Source organism: Apteryx rowi, unplaced genomic scaffold (genome assembly GCF_003343035.1).
Source record: "Apteryx rowi isolate R43461 unplaced genomic scaffold, aptRow1 scaffold_32, whole genome shotgun sequence".
NCBI lineage: Eukaryota > Metazoa > Chordata > Aves > Apterygiformes > Apterygidae > Apteryx > Apteryx rowi.
The window spans coordinates 3,275,502-3,294,085 of NW_020449641.1; the positions used below are offsets into that span (position 1 = coordinate 3,275,502).

The following is an 18,584-nucleotide window of genomic DNA, read 5'->3' on the forward strand; positions in this document are numbered from 1 at the left end:
TTGAAGTGTTTCTGAGCTTATGCCTAGTCCTCTGCCGTGTTTGGAAGTGGACCCGAGTGGCAAGGCTGAGCATGTTTGAAACTTAATGCATTGATTGGAGCCCAGCAGTCTCTTGGGATCGATTCCAGAGTTTGGATCCGGATTAAACTTCCCCTCAAGGACTTTGGGAAGTGGTATATGAGGGGGCCTGGTGAAATTTGAGATGATTCCAACTTCCTCAAGATGGCAAGAAGATGAATGCTTTTACCAAGGGCAAGAGAGTGGGAGGAAACGCCCAGTTCAGGGAGGGAAGGGGAAATATTTTATGGTGGGGTAGTGTCTGGGAATGAAAGGGATGGATTGTGTCTCGGCAGATATGAATCTTTTACTTTTAATCCACATCTAGGAAGTAAATACAAAGAATTCTGCTGACTTCTGGGAACACGCTGAGGGGAGAGGGGAGGAGGTGCAGCGCTAGGCTTCTTGGTTGTGCTCTTTAGGCAGAAATCGCTATGCTGCAGCTAGCTATGTAAGGGAACTGATGTGTAGGGCTGGTGCGTGATGCTTCAGCAACATGTGAATGGAACAATAGGAATAGGTGGATGTGCTCTCCCTTTCTATAGCTTTATATGACTTAATCATGCTGTCAACAACCATGTCAAGTCAACAAGTGGATCTCTCTGCTGCATGGAAGATGGCTTAAAGTATTTCATCATTTTGCTGGGGTTTAATTTTTTGTAGATAACCTCGTGACTTCTTGGATGTACATTAGAAAATAGCTTTTGAGTTTGAGATCTCTCATAGAGCAGTTGATCAGAATTTTGTCCTTTCCTTTAAAACTTGGACCCTGCAAACTTTTTCAGGTGCATTTCTGAAATCATCAATAGCTTTTGCAAGTCTTTGCTGTGACTTGTCACAGCTGCAGTTTTACTCTGTATTTTATCCATAGTATATAAGTAAACTGCCTGAGAACATCTACTAAGTAGATGTTTTATTTTACCACCACCCTCTTTCTGTAGCAAATAAGCATACAAGAATTTCTTGAAGAGGAAACTAGAAAATACACTGGCTAGGTGTGATCTGGAAAATATTAGTCATTTTGCAAGCAGGAAACTGCTTCTTGAATGTCAAGGTGGGAAAACTGTTGAGACCAGCCTTTGTCAGTCCCCTGTGCTGTGTATCTGAAAGTAACTGTGAATGTTCAGGTTGGAGGGGTAGGGAGTTAAACGTGGTATTAAATGGAAATTAATAGATATGCTGTTATTCATGAAAAATGTGGAAGAACCCTTTGAGTTAATGGCTACTGTAATTGCATGCAGTCATGGTAATTGTGGGAGCGAGTGACTAGAAATGCCTTCCAGTTAGTTTGGCTAACTTGCTTACTGTGATAAGCACTCGTTACATTACGAAAACTGTCTGTTTGAAAGGAAAACGATAAAACAAAGTCCCCATCTTTCTGCTAGCATGAGTGATTCAATATTGAAAAACAAATGTATTGGAAAGGTTTTTCACTATCCAAACTGAGAAGCCAATTGAGTGCCTCAAATGCAGACTTCTGAAGCTGTACCTTGCATTAAGCAGTCATGGCATAGCGTGTGTTAATGTATACTGAGGTCACCAATATCAGACGGTGAGGGCAATACTGAAATGTGGTTTTGGTTGCATTATTAGATGCTGGAGAGTCCATACCGGACTACCTCAGAAATCATGGGTGTGTAAAACTTCAGATAATGCTGCGATTTAAATGATCGGGAAAACATTCTTGATGGCTGTAAGGTTGATGGAGTGAAGGCGGTGTGGAAGAAGCACTTTCTTCGTGTGCACATTATGTACTCAACGCTCCCAAAGGCCCAGCTTTTGGGTCTGGAACAGCCTGGTGCAGGCACAGCCTGGTGTCTTTGGAAAATGGTGTATAACGCTCCTGCTAATCTCCTAAGAGCCAGCTGAAAAAGTGAGGAGAAGCTGTATGTTTCAGCTGTGCGCTGCAGAGGGCGGGCAGCTCATGCTGCTGAGTTGGATAGGGTGGTCTTTGGGCTCTGCGTGCTGCTGTACTCAGCCGCAAAGCCAGCTTTTTGCTTCTTGGTGCCAGTCACAAGATACTCTAATATACAGCATAAACCCATGTGTTAGAAGGCAAATCTCTGCCTCCTTTTGTTCTCTGCATTTGGGGCATAATCAGAATTTGGCAGCCAGTCCCCTTGATGTCCCACTCAGTCTTGAGAGCTCCTCAGCTGATGGTGCTGCCTTGGGTCTGTCGCTCCGTATCTCAGGTTTTTGAAAATGTCATCCAGGAGTTGATGCTTATTTTGGATGGAGGAATTGGCCAAATACACTAGAAAATTCCACAGATCTTTCTTTTAATCCATGAGGATTCTTGTGCTGGAGTATAAACCTTTTTCTTTGCTTGCTGTAACTTGTTTTAATCTGCCCTTTGCCCTCCTGTAACTCTTCTTATGAGTTCTTATATTCTGTAGTTGCACCATGCTTCAAAGAGTGGGTGTGGGGGGTTTATGCGTGTGGCTTCTGTTTTCTTGTGTTTAACTGCTTGATTTATTTAACTTGCAGATTGTCTGAATTTCTCGTTCTGACTAGAATACTAGCTACGTGGGCTATTTTACTTTGGTGTCTAAAACCTGGTGGATTCTGGTTTTATTGAGCACAGTGACAAATTTTGGAGCTGACTTCAACTCCTGGTGCTGTTCTGACCTGGAGCATTTGTTGTCCTTGTGCCCTATGGCCATACTTTGGTAGTTCGTGTCTGCTGCCTTTCACTGGGGATGACACACAGATATCCTGTCCAGCCTAACACTGCTTTCTCAACACAATAAAATGCTGCAAGTCTGAAATGACTGATAACCATCAATGATTACCGTCTGGTAAAGAGTTCAAGAAAGAAGGCAACTCTAATCAGTTACAGGAGTTCTCCTGTCCAGTTTCTCTCCTCCTTTGTATTTTAATCAGTTCCTCCTATTTAAATATGACGACTTTCTTTGATCCAACTTTTCACTATTGCTGTAGAAACCCCAGCACTTGAGGGGTTTCTGTACGGCCTACCAAGCTATGATCATTTAGTATTTCTCAGCCATTGAAATTAGGCAAGTATATTTCACTGAAATCTTTCAGTCTTCCTCTATCTTTCCTGTTATAGGTCTTTGTCTTCAGTTATTTTAGATCTCTTGTGAGGGGGTGCCTTTCCAAATCAGTCTGTACTTTCTGGCTCTTCAAATCTTTGTTGACATTCTGTTATCCAGCTGGTAACAGGAGAGCTTAGGAAGCTCTTGGCCTCTGTTTTAGTTTTATGAAACTGCGTGTTAGGGATATTAATGAATTTGCTGTAAAATCATGGAGTTCTGATGCCTCGTTGTATCTGACATCTCACAGAGATGCAATTGTGTGAATTTTTTTTGCCTCCGTGTTTATATATTTTCCAATTGCATTTCAAATAAATTGCTGTGCACAAGCCCAGAGTAAAGAAATGACAGCATGTGTGGGGGGAGGTCTTGGACTCTTTCCTCTTTTAGAACTATCTGAACTTTCAAAATCATTAGGATATCTAGGCTATACTTCATTAAAGCCTACTGAGAATGGTCAAGCATTCAGAAAAGTGGTGTTTTCTATGCAAGGAGAATTTTTTTCAAGAACCCAATTCAGAATCTTTGTGTTGAAAACCTAAAATAAAATCCTAGAGAAGTCAATCATACTGTTTTTATAGGCACTGGAAAGTACTTAGAAATACTTACAGAATATAGGGTGTCCAGACAGTGGGATGCACTGTCATGCTGATAATCCTAGAATTAGACAAGCTCTTTTACGTGAACCTGTGGCAGGTGGTAGGAGTCAGGAATTACAGGCATTCCTGCTTTGGGCTGTGCTTGTTTTAAAAGGCACCCTGCTTCTGGMTGAAAAATACTTTTTGCTGTGTAAAAGTAAATGAATGTTAACCAAGGGGCAAGACTCGAAGTTTAGCTAAAAAGAAAAACAAAGTGGGGGCGGCGGGGGGGGAGGAGACATGACACACACTGGCAAACTTGCAGCCTTTAGGGACAGATATAGAAACTTGCCCTCATGTTGCTTTTCATGAATTTGAGTTATTCTCCAAGMCTGTAAATACCTGCATAAGTGTGCTTTTACTTGAATGAGAAGTTCTGCTGAGGTCAACAGAACTGTGTCTGAGTGGAGAGGCACGTGGGCTGTAGCCTCAGTGGGTATGGCTTTTATAGTTGTGCTGCTTGCGTTAATCTAAAGAGTGTATGTGTAGCATGAAATTCAAACTTGAAAAGCTAATTCCAGTGGAAATCATCCAGCCTTCCCTCCCTCCCCCGAGTATACAACTCGTAGTGTTCTCCTGGGCGATGGTGTTTGTTTGCAGGTCGCTGATGTGCACTGATTTCTCTTTTTACCATATGTAGCTTGTTGTTTCTACCAAGTTGGCCACTGTCAGAGTTTGATTGGCAGTTACTGAGAGGGATGGGATGCTGTGTTAGGTAGGCAGAGTGGGCACTGTTTTAACCTTGCGTATCTGAACTTTAAACCTGGTGGCTTGATTTCAGAATATCACTTATGCTTGGATTTTTGTTTTGGTTTGAGTGTCGTTCCCCTCCTCCCCGTAGCTGGGTGAAATGAGAACTCTTTTCTTTAGGTTGTGCAGTATGTGTTTGGGCTGTGCTGGAAGCTGTCTGGGTGACATGCTGTGGTTATCTTAGTTCTTAACATGTAATACCTGTGCAGGACAATCTTGGATGTGTTTTTTTGTTGTTTTTTTTTGTTTTACGTGAGGTTTGTGTGCGTTTGGTTATGCTGTGGCTGTCTCTAATAGCAGGGACCAGGATTTACAGGGTCCAGGGACTCTTCTAGCCCAGTGCAGCACATCACACTGGGAACCTGTAACACAACTGGGATGTGAAATAGTCTTCTGTCTTCCTGGAAGAAGCAATGACACAACAATAAGATTATTCAAATCAGGCAGATTGATACAGTGCTAAAAACTCTGCTACAAAGTAATTAGAGCTTAGGTTCCCAGGCCCTTAAGCTGAACTGATGCCTTGATAATTGTTGGTATCTTTGGTTGAACCAAAGTTACTTGCTCCTTGACTGTTCACATAAAGTGCATGGTACACACTATTGTAATATCCAAGTGCTTCTGAGTCCTTGATGTGTTTAGCTGTACAGTAGCTCTGGGAGGAAGCCTCTTAAAAATAGATCTGCCTGCTTTGTTTCCATTTTAGAAGTGGGGCTGGGAGGGATGTGGAGAGGTGGTGCGCCCTGCTGCTGGCACTCTGGGATCTAGCACAGCAGGGATCTGGACCTAAGCTTTTATTTAAACAACTGTGCTTTCCCTTATGGCTAGGAGGGGACCGGAATGATGTCCAAACTGTTCTGTGGTTATTGCTTCCGAACGGAGTGCAATCCAGATGTGCGTTAGCTGGGTGGACAGCCAGTCTGGCAGGAAAAGAAATTTTTTAGTGTTTGTTTGTTTTCTTCGATGAGAGAAGAGGCTAGAGATACCAACCAAATCACACCTTTCACTGTGATGAGTTAGCTACATATCTCTTGCAGCTTCAGCCTTAATCTTAGCTGAGGGGTATGGGTGGAGTCCTTTATTTCCTGGCATTTTTTTGTAATGGCACAAGGAGTGTGCCTACATCTAGCATTGTATCAGTTGCCTTCTGAGCAATTGGCAAAGCTGCACAGCCTTGTGTTCAGCAATATTTTGATTAATAATTATGATAGAAGCACTTCTGTTGAGCTCAAGCACTTTATTTCCACCTACTAAATCCCCTCTTAGGAAGGTTCTGAAACTAGGTTGATTTAAGTGTACTGTCACATTTGAGGTATCCGTCTCCTGATTTGGATAGGCATCAAGTATGCTGGAAAATATTCCTCCTGCTGCTCGTAAAAGATCTCTTCTCAAACAAGAGTCTGAATCTTTACGTTGTCTGACATTGAAATATCGTCGTAAGCTGGTTCTTACTAGTCCTGGTGCCTTAGTCATGGTGCAGTTAAGGGCAAAGCACAAAATGAGCAAAATACCTTGCAGAATCTTTGTTGCCAACATCCATGGTAATTCACTGTAGTTTCATCATCTCTTATCATTGGAGAATAAGCACGAGAGGTGGTGTTTGCAAGGCTTTCTAAGTAGCTGGAGAATGTTCTTGAGCTGCAAAGATCCAATGATGAAAAATAAAACTTTGTTGGTATACATATACAATATTGATGCACGTTCTTTTGGAGAGACAGAGAAGAATTTTAATAGCAGGAGTGGAGGCATCTAAGTGTTTTTTTTAATATATATATAAGTTAAGGGGGTAACTTTTCCTTTATTTTTCAAGTGGAAAAATACTCTCAAAACTTTCTCTGAGAGGTTGATAACTGGGTAGTAAATAAATGGAGCTGTGCATTTTAGGGGGTTTTTGGTTTGGAAGTCCCCTTGAAAATTTTTCTTTGCTTGTGTGACTTCCCTCATGCCTTAATAGTGGGGGGTCTCTTTGCAAATATATCTCATAGCCTTATGTTTAACACATGGGGTTTAAAAACGGGCTGTAGCCCAAGGACTTGGGGGGATTCTTCCTGCCGTGCAGAGCAAGAAGGGCCCTGTTTTGGGTGGAGTGGCGAATCTTCCTGCAGGCATCAGCTCTACCTTCTGCAGTGAGCATTTGCATTGCCCTCTTGTGGCAGGTGCTACCGGGTGGCTGGGACTGGAAAGGATTTTGCATTATGTTGTCTGGAGCGTTCCCAAGGAAGTCCCGTTTTTATCATAGCGTAACAATGATAAAACAGCTGTGCAGTTTTCAGTCTCTAATTTTCTTTTAATTCAGCAGTGTCTCCAGTGAAACCATGGCTTTTCTAATCTAGAAATATGAGTTAGCATGAAAACCTAAAAGCGAAGCTGATGGCATATAGGAAGTGAAACTGATAATTCTAGATACATCATTGAAATGATGTTCTAAAATAGGTAGTATAGGAACTGATTGCATCCCTCTGATTGTCTGCAGTTAAACTTGCTTGAAGGTTTTTGTAGTGCTTCAGCAATATTAATAGTGTCAGAAACTTGGGGTGGGGGGGAGGACGGAAATTGAGAACCAAGGTACTGAAAATTAGATAACCTGTTATTTCTGCCTTGCATGCTTTTTCTTCTTTTCACTAAACAGCATTCTTATTCTGCCAGGAATAAGAGCCTGCAGTTGTTCAAAACAACCCCACAGCAAAACACAAGCAAGTGCTAAACTCTGAGCTACCCAACTGGCAAGAATTAGGTACCCGCTTAAATGTTGTCATCTTGCTTTCTGCAAATGGTGAGGAGGCTCTGCGTGTGTGTGTGCGCATGCACACGTGCGTGTGCAAACGCACCCTGCAAACCCCTCCTTCAGGGCGATGTCTTGCAGCCTTGCACAAGGCCCTTGATCTCTTTGTTCTCGCCCCAGCTCGCGGTCCGCAGCGTGGCCGGGGCGCAGGAGTTCTGCTGCGCGCTGAATTCCAGCGTGCCGCCTTCTGCGGGCCTGCTGCCCCTCTAATTGCCGTGTTGTCAGAAGGCGTGTGCCTCCGAAAGCCTTATCTGATTCCCACCAAAGGGCTTGCGAGCAATTCAGATGTTGACCCCTTGAGCACAAACAGCTCTTCAAGCTGCCTGCCTTGAGGCGTAGCTGCGAGCTGATTCAGAGGATGAGCACAGTCGTGTGTGTGTGTGTGTGTGTGTGTGTGTGTGTGTTACATACAAGCGTACAAGCCTAGCGACTGGCTTTGACACCGGGTCAGAGCACCTGCCCGGGGCAGGGAGAAAGGGGCCAGGAAAGGTGAAAGGTTGGAGGCTGGTGGGATGTGGAGGGAGAGGAGGGGAGTCAAACAGCTGCTTGTGTCAGCACTGGGATAAGTGCAAGGAGATTAATAGTTATTTAAAGAGCAAATGGGGACATGGCATTCAGCTATGGAATGCGAATGTATAAATGCAATGGAATGGGTATTCTACTGTTAACATTTAGACAGATGGTCCCTGGACTGAATGGAATGAAAAGGATCCTTGATTCCCTTAAGGATATCTTAAATTTTAATGGGGTACTTTTTTTTTTTTTAATTGACTTCCCAGCAGCATCTTCAGCATTTCCAGGCTGCGCTGTCTTGTTAACGCTGCCTGCTTGTTTGGTCATCTTTCTCCATAATCTTAAACAGCCTGGGATTAGAAGGAATAATCTTTAAGTGGAAGCTAAAACACAGTTGTTGTTTTGCTGTCTGTCGGCCTGAGCTGTTTTAGGAGACTGTTTTCATCATCATCGTCTTTTCATCATTCTGCTGATTAGGGAGTGTGTCTGATGCTAATCTCCATGAGAAATGAAACAACTGAGTAATACTTCTGCAGACTTTAAGAAGCCTTTAGGTCTCATTAGGGTCAGGGGGTGTGGGACTAATTTTGATTAAATGATCCAAAAATTTTTTTTGTTGCTTTTGATTGTTTATGTTTTAGAGAAGGCATGTGTGTGTGGCTTTTTGTTTGGTTTCTTTTCATTAAATACAAAATTATTAATCAGCAAAAAGAAYGTTCCTAGCCATTTATGTTCACCTTCTAGCACCCACCATATAGAATTAGCATCAAGGAAAAACACGTACCAAAAGTCCATTAAATAAGTCTTGGTTTGCAGAACAGCCTGCAGGAGAGGAGACATAACTGTCATCTGCATTGTCAAAGCTTTGTTCTCCTCTTGGAAAAAAACACCTAGTCTGGATTGGTCTCCCCCGTGACAACTGTTTAGCAAACTTCTAGCAGCCCAGGGTATGTTCAAGTCACAGTGCGGTTATGGGCACTTGCTGAATCCCACAGCACCCCTGTTAGACAGGTGAGCKCTTCCCCACTGCTGTAAATGGGGAAACTGAGGCAGGGAGGGTAAATGACTAACCTGAGGCGACACGGAGAGTCGCTGGTTCATCCAGGATTAGAACTCAATACGTAATTGCTTTTATTACTCTAACGCCTGAAGGCCTCATCCAAAACGGAGGCCCATTAAGTGAAGTGCTTTTTACATAGTGAGGAGCAATCCTTGCCCTGAAGACCTTACAGCCTCAAGTAGGCCAAGGGTGGAGGGGGAGGCGAAGGGCGGCGAGGTGGCTTGCCCAAGGGCGTGTGTGTCACTTGCAGAGCAAGGGAGAGATCCAGTTCTCCTTTCCCTCTGCCCGGAGTGTCCTCCTGAAGGCCATTCCAGCTCCCAAGATGAAGTCCTCCAGCTTGTTACCCACCAGGCCCTCTCCTCTGCAGTGCAGCTCCGAGCAACACCCTGCCCCGACTTACTGCTCCCGGAAGATTGTGTGTGCCTCACTGAAGTCCCAGAAGTACTGGGCTTACCTTGGGCTTTTAATTAAAAATCCTGTAAAATGTCAGCCTCTTCCAGTGCAGATGAGAGAGAGATATGAGGAAGAGCTCTACTCGGTGGCTTGGTTTTCTCTATCCCCTTCTCTTCTAGAAGGACAGCTGGGAGCGCAAAGTGTTTGGGTATAGGGACGATGCCTTACCCTTGGAAAGGAACCAGGCCATTTTCCTATATGGATGAAATGGCTGGAGAAAGTGGGTGTTTAAATGGCCTGTCTGAAGCCCCGGGGAACTCGGCAGACAGGGGCTTTGTGATTCTTTTTTGGGTCTTGTGCAGAATGATGAAGTGGTACTTGAAGCTTCAGTAGGGCTGTTGGGATTCCCAGCACTGGGAAAGCTTTTAATTATGGTCTTTCTGTTGGTACTCTGACCCAGGGAGCTTTTGGCCTCTGGTATATAATGTAGGATTGTCCTGGAGCTATTCTCTGGAAAAGAGGTGACAGCTGGAAAGTAGAAGAAAGTAGGGAGCAGACTGGCTCAAGCACCGTCAGATACGTGAGCTGGATGGCTCTGGGTGGGTTGGACATGGTAGTGCTTGGAGGTGAATGAGATGCTTAGATCTCTGAATAAGGGAAAGAGCCAGTGTCATTTCTGCCATGTCATCTGCTGTCTAATTGTAAAGCTAGRCGTGTTCGTCCTTGCACATTCCTTGGGAAATCCCAGAGGTGCTTTGGGCAGGTACCAAAAAGCCTTTTGGATGTTGCCCTCTATAAACTGGGCACAAACAGTGCCCTTCTTCAGATAAGCACAGGGTGAGAGTCTGTGCGCCTGGCCAAACCAAGTGTGCTGCTTACCCATGGTCTTGTCTCTGGTGGTGGCCAGTGTTGGGTTCATCGGAGGAATACAAGAACATGGTGATTGTGTAAGCCTGTTTCCCTAGAATACTTTCCCAGCTTCCAACTATTTGTGGTTTTAAAACACAGTCTTAAATTTGGAGTTGTTGCCTTGATGGACTTTTCTCCCATGAACTTGTCCAGTGCTTTTTTTAAACATGTATAGGCTTTTTGTATCCACAGTATTGCGTGGCAGAAAATCCCATATTTAACTATGGGCCATGTGAAAAACATCATGCATGTGTGCGTGTCTTTAAACCAACATCATGCTAGTGATGTTTTGTTGTTCCCTAATTCTTGTATTAAGAGAGCATGAATAATCATTTCCTATCTGTTCTTTCATATCACTTAAGAATTTATGCACTTAYAATGCATTCCCCCTTTCTCCTCATTGTCTCTTTTACAGGCTAGAGAGTCCTAGTCTACTTAAGCATTGCAGGACTGGAAGGCATCAACTGGTTTTTGGTCATTCTTGTTGCGTTTCTCTGAACTTTGTTTCCCTCTCATCTCTTTGAGATGGGGGACCAGGACTTCACATAGAATTTAAAGGCTCGTGCACGTGATTTTCTGCTAACTTCTCCCTGATCTAACCTTTGCCTTTATGTACTTCATTCTCTAGCCTTCTTTTTTGATGCCTTCAATCGTTTCATGTGTCACTTGTACCTKGAGGCTTCTTTTGGGGCACAACCTTGACTGCTCATTTAAATGCTAAACACTGTGCAACTGCTGCTACTTATGTATGTGGAAAGGCCTTCTATGGTGTGAACTTGTCCTCAGCTTGATGAGGCCACCTTTAATTCCTCTATGACTGTCTGTAGCTAGTCACTGGGAATTGAGTGCAGTGTACAGACCTGGTTAAGGGCTATAAACCTCTTCTCYCAGTGACTGATACTTCAGTTGGTGACTTCAGTGCAGGTACTAGCTGAGTAAGAGCTTCTAAATATCAATGTGGGTAGCAGGGTTGGATCTGCAAGAGGAGGAATGGTCTCTGGATAGAGCTCAAGGCTGTCAGAGACTGCGTAACCTTATACAATTTAGAGCCAGTTGCCCTGTAATGAACCATTTATTTTATTTTTAATTAGGTTATAGCAATCCCTCCAAAAAGGTCTGGGTCTGAGAGTGTTGCTAGACACATAGGCTGCCTGTCTTCTCGTGGTGATTTGCTGCCCTGCTAATCACCCTCATTAGATACAAGCTCTTTTCCCMTCTTGGCTGCTGACCTACTACGTGACTGTGAGAAGCTTTATATAGGCGATAGAAACAGAACTAAAAAATGGGGTATATTCTTTGCAATTCTCCTGATTCTTTGAATGAAACATGTAGGGTGGTGCTGGGAGCATACTGTAAACCCCACATGGCGAAGGCTGTGTTGCGGTGCGGCAAGCCAGCCGGTGCTAAAGGTGCTTTTGTAACGCTTTTGTGCATCTCTCTGCCTCTAGCCGCAGTACACGAACCTGGGGCTCCTGAACAGCATGGACCAGCAGATTCAGAATGGCTCTTCCTCCACCAGCCCCTACAACACGGAGCACGCGCAGAACAGCGTCACGGCGCCCTCGCCTTACGCCCAGCCCAGCTCCACTTTTGATGCCCTCTCGCCCTCCCCAGCCATCCCTTCCAACACAGACTACCCAGGACCTCACAGCTTCGATGTATCATTTCAACAGTCCAGCACAGCAAAGTCAGCAACGTGGACGGTAAGGATGCAGCGTAGCCTTGCTGTTTCTCTGGCTTCAGTCCCGAGGCCAGTAGTGACACTAAATGTGATATATCATTCAGGCTTGTGCAAGAACAGAGTGGCCTGTGTCCTCTTTAGTGCATTACATGTTATGTGCAGGAGGGAGAAATTTATCTTGGCTGCTTTAGGAGGGTGTGGTGGGAATTTAACCCTCAATTTCACTAAATCCCAGGTGAATGAAGTGTCCTGCAAAAAGACAGTCAACTAAAGCTCACTTATGATGAAACAGTGGCTCTCCATTCGTGACTAGCAGATGTGCTGGAGTAAAACATTGAGGAGGAATAAGAACAGATTTGACGCTTCCCTTGGCTTAAACACACAGGTTTGAGTCAGAGTTGGCGCAAAGAGCTGTGCCAGCAGGACAGAGGTGTGGAGCGGCAGTGGCGCTCCCTGTGCTGACCCATGGAGCGAGGCTTCCTCTCTCTCCATGTCCTGCCCCTCTGGCAGCTGGTGGGGAACCCCAGTGTCGCCAGCTCTGGTCAGTCCTGGGGTACTCAGATGTGTGTTCTCTCTCTCCCTCCCTCTCTCTCTCTCTCTCTCTCTCTTTTTTTTTATTTTTTATTTTTATTAAGGCATTGGTCTAGTTGTCAGTGTAGTCTGTTTCTTATCAAAAAAAAAGTAGAAAGTTTGAAACTTGAAGGCGAGCTCTTGATCTTTGGTGGAGATGACTTGATTGTTCAAGCTGTAGGAGTTAGTAGTTCTGTATCCTGGGCTACAGGAACCGTACACCCTGTAGTGTTTTAGGGCTGTAGATTAGAGATGTTTGGAGTGGAGAATATTGATGTTCAGTATTTACTCTCATCTGCTTGAGGCACTCGGAGTAGGTGCTGTGAATCATCTCCCTATAGACAATTTCCCTGTATAGTCAATAAGGGGAATTAGTTAAGTTTTGAATATTAGACCTTCATATAACACTAGAGAGTTAGGTGCCTAAATTAGGCATTATCAGTAACCGCTGCTGTGCCTGATAAGTCTGGTTTACTTGTTTAATTAAATCCCCTGTGGAAGAAACAGATTTTTTTTTTTTGATATATGTACTGACTCTTAAAGCATAAGCTCAAGTTGCAGCATCACCATATTATGAACTGTTGTTTTATTTTCCCTCAGTCAAAACTTTCTTGTGATGTTTTTTAATGGGTATCACAATTATCCCACTGCTTCCCACTGTTTCCTTCTTTAGAACTCATGCTACCTGAATAAAAGCACCGATTCTGTTTTTGCAGAACAGATACGCTTTACCAAAAGCTAAGTGCATTAAAATAGTGAGAGTTTGTTTGTGTTTTTTGTTTTTCTCTTCTAAATCTAAGGAAAAATTTTGATCTCTAATTTAAATACAGTCTAGCAGGAATTGCAACTAACTATAAAACTTTAAGCCACTACATGACAGTGAAACAGTGGAACCTGTGTGATCCTTTTTATTGGCTAGATGGAAAGAGATGGCACATGACAGTAAATCATTAAGTTTGCATTATTTATCTCTTAAAAGCAAGCTTTGTCAAAAACTGGTAGCAGGAGTCTTAAGAAAATTGTGTGGATTTTTTTTTCCTAGAGTTAAAATGTATTATGTCCATTCAAGAACAAATTTTCCATTTGCTCATACATAAGAGGGTGAATGATTTTTTTAAATGATGTGGAAATGCATCTTTTCCTTTTTTTTTTTTTTGTATTGGGAACAATGTCTTGTAATTCACACTTGTTTTCATGTCCAGGTTTCTCTACCTACATCATGTATAGTATGTATTTTCACTTCCCTTTAAGAAAATAGTTGGTCAGTTTTACTTTCCATTTCTCAGAGCAGGAAAATGCTGCCCTTAGATTTTGCAGAGTGCACTGGAGAGTCCTTTAAAGGAGATATAAAAAGATGTTCTCTTTTGATATGTATGTTATAAGGAATTGCACAAGGCAGTTGTAGGGAACCAGGGTGTTTGATGCTGTCCTTTCAGCTACAAAAAGTGGTCTTTTGAAATGAGTGTTGAATGTATTTAATGGCTTTTTCCACTAGAGCTGAGGAGGAGGGAGGTACCTGCAAGCTTAAAGCTGCAAGCATCTCCCTGGCCCTGTGGGCTGGCATTTTGCAGTCACCAACTGTGTGCAGCTGGGGGAAAAGCACATTTAGCTTGCCCTCATGTTATCTTGCCCTGACATGGACCATGCTACAGAGAGATGGAGATGTCTTCTGTGTTACTGTGGCAGCCTGTCTAGGGATGAGTCAGTGCGTTTTAGTGGGGGAACTGCCTCCCAAAGAGCGCTGTGGTTGTTGAGGGGCAAGCACAGTCCTGGCTGGTCCAGGTGTCCCCACGCTGCACAGAGCTGAGTGACCCAGATTCGGCTCCTTGCGCAGGAGCCGGTGGTGCGCAGCGTGTTCATCGTGGTTGATGACAGCCTGGCAGTGCTTGCTGGGGACCTTCAATCAATATGCATTTCGCACCAGAGCATCTTTCCATCTTCAGAGCTCTGCCCTTCTGCTAATTAATCCACCAACTCATTTCACATGGGCTCTTGAGCAGTTGGTAATATGTGTTCGACAGCTTTATCAGTGGGGTGGGTGGAGAAGGACGTGAAGGCTCTTTCCCGCTGCCATTCTGAGAAATGTGGAAATGTGCAAAATGATGAAAGAAGGAGTGATTGCCCCATTGTCTCAGCAAGAGCAAGTTCTTTGGGTTGCTCATTCTCCCTCCCCCCCCCCCAAATGTGACTTCATATGCTTTGATTAATGCCTGTCATCTTTTTTTTTTTTTTTATGATGGATTAGGAACCTACCCAACTGGAAGGGTTTCTTCCACTGCAGTGACCTATTAAAAGTTTAATTACTAGATGGCCCCACCCTTATTAAGAGTCCAAAACTTGAAAGCCTTGTTTCTTAGTTCTTTTCTTTCCTCTAGCTGTTCCCCAGGGCAACAGTATTAAGTAAGGAAGCTCACTGTATAACACTTTCCCCCGTTTGGGAGTGAATTAGCTAGGCTGACCCACCTTGCACTGTTGGGACAGCTTGGTGGTGGCTGGTGGTGGATCTGGCATCCTGGCTGATGGGGCGCTTAGCTGTGTAGCCTCCTCTGAGCTTGTTTGAAGCTGAGTCATGGCAGATTAGGTCATGGGAGTGAAGGCTGTGGGCTTGGTGAGAAGACTCAGTTATTTCTCCTGAAAGAACAGCAGCTTCTCTGAAGGGGGATTATAGAGCTGTGAGATGCTTCAGACTTCTTGTTCACTTTGTGCATGTAGCTCCTGATTTGCATGCTTTGGAGGGAGAAATCTGAAGTCCTAGGTAGACCCCCTCAGGTTACTTTTTGTGGAGATGGGGGGCAGGGGAGTAGTAGTTGAGTAGCTGTCTCTGAAAACAGCCTTGAAATCATCTTTTTCCTGAAGTGTGTGTGTGTGGGGGGGGGGTGGTTTCCAAGCTCTCTGGACTCTTTCAGTGGGGAAGGTTTATTTTCCTGGGTCAGTGGGCCCTCTTTGGAGGGCAGCTACTGCCTGATCAGCAATATCTGCATGCAGTAAGTCAGGAGGGATGCGAGTGTAACTTTGGGACAGTTGCCTCCCTGTTCAGGTTTGTGATGGGCTCCTAATTAAAGGAAAACTGGCCAAAAATTGCAGAGAGAAACAGTGGTTACTGCTAGGTGAGAGGGTGATTTCATATGTATGAGCAATTCACTTTGAAAATGTTGCAAATTTTCTCTCTTAAGTCCTTCATGACCCTAAGTAGGAATTCCAGTAAAACATGCTGTCTAATCAGGTTAGCTCTTCATTTGTATGCAATGTTGAACTAATTAATGATGACAAATTGAGATTGGATTGCAGAGGACTTTAAAAGCATCCTTGATTATTTTTTTAATTAATGACCTGAGAATATAAGTAAGAATATAAGCAGGTTAATCAGTCTTTTCAGAATGAAAATCTTTAACAATTGAAACTCTACTGAGGTGTTTGAAAACAAAAGCCTTAACAGTTTAAATTGAAAAAGTTTCTCACATGCATACTGGGACAAGGAGCTCATGTTACAATAAAACCTTGAAAACCAAGCTGTGAAGGAAGAAGTAGCTATCATCCTGTAATGATGAGATAGAGAGTAGGTCATTAAGGTTGAGTGAGAAGCCATATGAATTGGGTGAAGTAACAGTGTATCCTGAATCAAGTGTCATTTATTGTGGGATATTTCCTCTGTGAGAATTCCCATATACCTTGGCTTGCAATCTCCTTCCATTTTTGCAGCAGTAGAAAACAAGCCATTTCAAAAGTGTTCCACCTGAGACTTTCTTTGCAGAAGTAAGTTGTGTGCAGATCTCCCCACCCACTCTAAGTCTAAATAAGTAAATAAATGCACGGCCTTTTTCCCCTAAAAAAAGATTTGGCAATCACCTGTCACTAGCAGAACCTGTTACATAGGGAAGAGCATGATTGCAGTAGACTTTTTTTTTTAAGTTGTATGTCAAGGTAAGTAAAAGTTAACATTACTGCCAAACTGGAGCTATCAAAAAATGAATCGGATCCACCCATCCCCATAAGCAAGATACCACCTTATAAGTCATGAGACTCTTTAAAAGACAAACAGGTTCTTCTTATTCTCCCCCAGGTTTTTGAGCCTTTAGGGTGCATCTAATAACTCTTTTAAAGCTTTTCTTGGTAGTTGTGAGGGCTAAGGAAAAAGAAGGCAGAAATAGCTTTAAGCTTTTAAATGAAAACTGAAGTTTATTTGCAAATCCTGAATTCTGTTGGAGAAAGACACCCAGCCCTGCAAGACTTGCATAATTCCAGTGTTGGCAATACCTGAGTTTAGCAGTTCATTCTCATGCCCTGCAGTAGGTTGGAGCTGAACAAGGTTAGGGTTGGTCCTCACAGTGCTCAGTTATGAAACAGAGCTCTGCAAAACTGGAATCCATCCTACAAGAAGGCACACTGATACCTCTCGTATTCTCCATAAACTCAGCTGTATCTAAAGCTATGTGAAACTGTTTAGATTCCAGATTTTCTCTTTGCTAGCAAAGCCAGATAACTGTCTGTACAACATGCAAAAAAGCAAATAAATGGATTGTGCTGGCTGGGGGGAGTGGATTTGGAAAGACTGCATTTTAATGAAGGCAAAAGGAATGCAACTAAATTAGTCCACGCTAGCAATAACAGGTTTCCATGATCAAGAATACAAATGTCTTGGTTGGATTATCTCAGTCTCTTTATTTCAAATTGATTCATTCAATTTCTGTTTTAGATGCATTCAGTGTCCTGAACCACCTGGTAAAATTGGGAAGTGTTTTGTTTTTCCTCTGTATAAAATGATTTTGAGGACTGCACACAGGCATAAGTGAAGCAGTGAGACGGCAATTAGATGCATGCATCGCCTTAACTCGGCAGTCTTTAATTATGTGTTCACAGTGTTCTGTTAAATCAAATAATCAGATCTGTACAAATAGCCCATTGTTCTGATAACAGTGGTAATGTCCAGTATTACCCTTCAAGGAGGAGAAGTCTGTTGCTGATCATCTGTCTACATCATATGTGAGGGGTTTTTTTTGTTTTTTTTTTTTTTTGAAAGGCCAGTGGCTCTTTCCCACCGAATTTAGATGTCGGGCATCACTAAGTGTTCGTGAGAAATCTTAGCTTTGTTTTTCCTCAGCTATGCAGCACTCGCACAATCTGGTTGTATTCTGGTTAATTCAATTAGGGCTTTTAACTTTTCCTTGGAATATTAATTTTAAGGCTGCCAGGAAAAGGGGAATGGAAGTGATCTTGTTTCAGGACTTTGAGTTTCCCTCTTCTTGGAGGCACCTAGACAGCAACAAAGTAGGCTTTAGCCCTTTGCACAGGGCAGCTGCAAAGGTCCATGTAAGAGAGAGACTCATTAGTGCCAAAGGTTTGCAGACCTCTCTAGGAGCACTGGACTCTGTCATCATCCAGATGCTTTGCTAATCCTTTCGTGGCTTTAAACATGGGTTCTCTCTTCAGCCCAGCTGACTGCTCAGCAAAGTGAACTTTACTTGTGCAAACTTCACATATTATAGCAAGAGCTAGGAAGGGAAATAATCCTGAGGGAGAAGAGCAAACTGGCAGGAGAAGGCAGCAGAGGAGGAAGTGGGGTTGCAGCCTTTGCCTGCACAAGCTGTAGGCTACGAGAGAACTGATGCAACAGCGTGAGCTAAGTGCTTGGCTTGTTGCTGCTCTGAGCAGGGTGGGAGCACTTCCATTTTTGGGCATTTGTCCTGGGTGAGAAGTGGTAACAATGAGCTTCCTCAAGCTTTTTGCAGCCGTACCTGCCTGTTTGAGCACTCTCCTGCTTATGACTTCCTAAAGAGGCCGTTTCTCATATGCTCCTCTTGCCTGCACAGAGCAAGCAGGAAGACAGGACGCGTTTTGATTGTAATGACAGTTCTCACGCATCAAGAGGCTGTGATCGCACTTTCCTGGCTGAAGAGTTCGTCAAGTGTATTTCCCTCTCTGTGATAGTCTAGGCCCTAATATTAAGGCTGTGGATTTCCTTGAGACATATGCAACTTGTCCTAGGTCAGCTACCTGGAAAGAGAGGAGCCAGGCTTGTTGTCTTTGAAGGAGGTGCCTTTCTCACGGCAGGGAAATGTTTTCAAGCTAGCGAAGCTGGGAAGAACCAGTTCACCTGTGAGAACCAGTTCAGGAGGGGCCTGGTGAATTCTATTTTGTTTTTTATGCTTGGGTAGAAGGAGATCTGAGTGCATTAGGTTCC

At 43.5% G+C, this 18,584-nt stretch overlaps 1 protein-coding gene across 5 annotated transcripts in view; it reads left to right on the forward strand.

The window, feature by feature from the left end:
- TP63 (tumor protein p63) overlaps positions 1 to 18,584 on the forward strand; it is a 111,803-nt gene that overhangs the window by 47,619 nt on the left and 45,600 nt on the right. For all 5 annotated transcript variants that reach the window (XM_026070863.1, XM_026070865.1, XM_026070866.1 and 2 more), the window contains one exon: positions 11,604 to 11,858. In XM_026070863.1, coding sequence (XP_025926648.1) covers positions 11,604 to 11,858 — 255 coding nt within the window. The remainder of the gene's footprint in view (positions 1 to 11,603; positions 11,859 to 18,584) is intronic.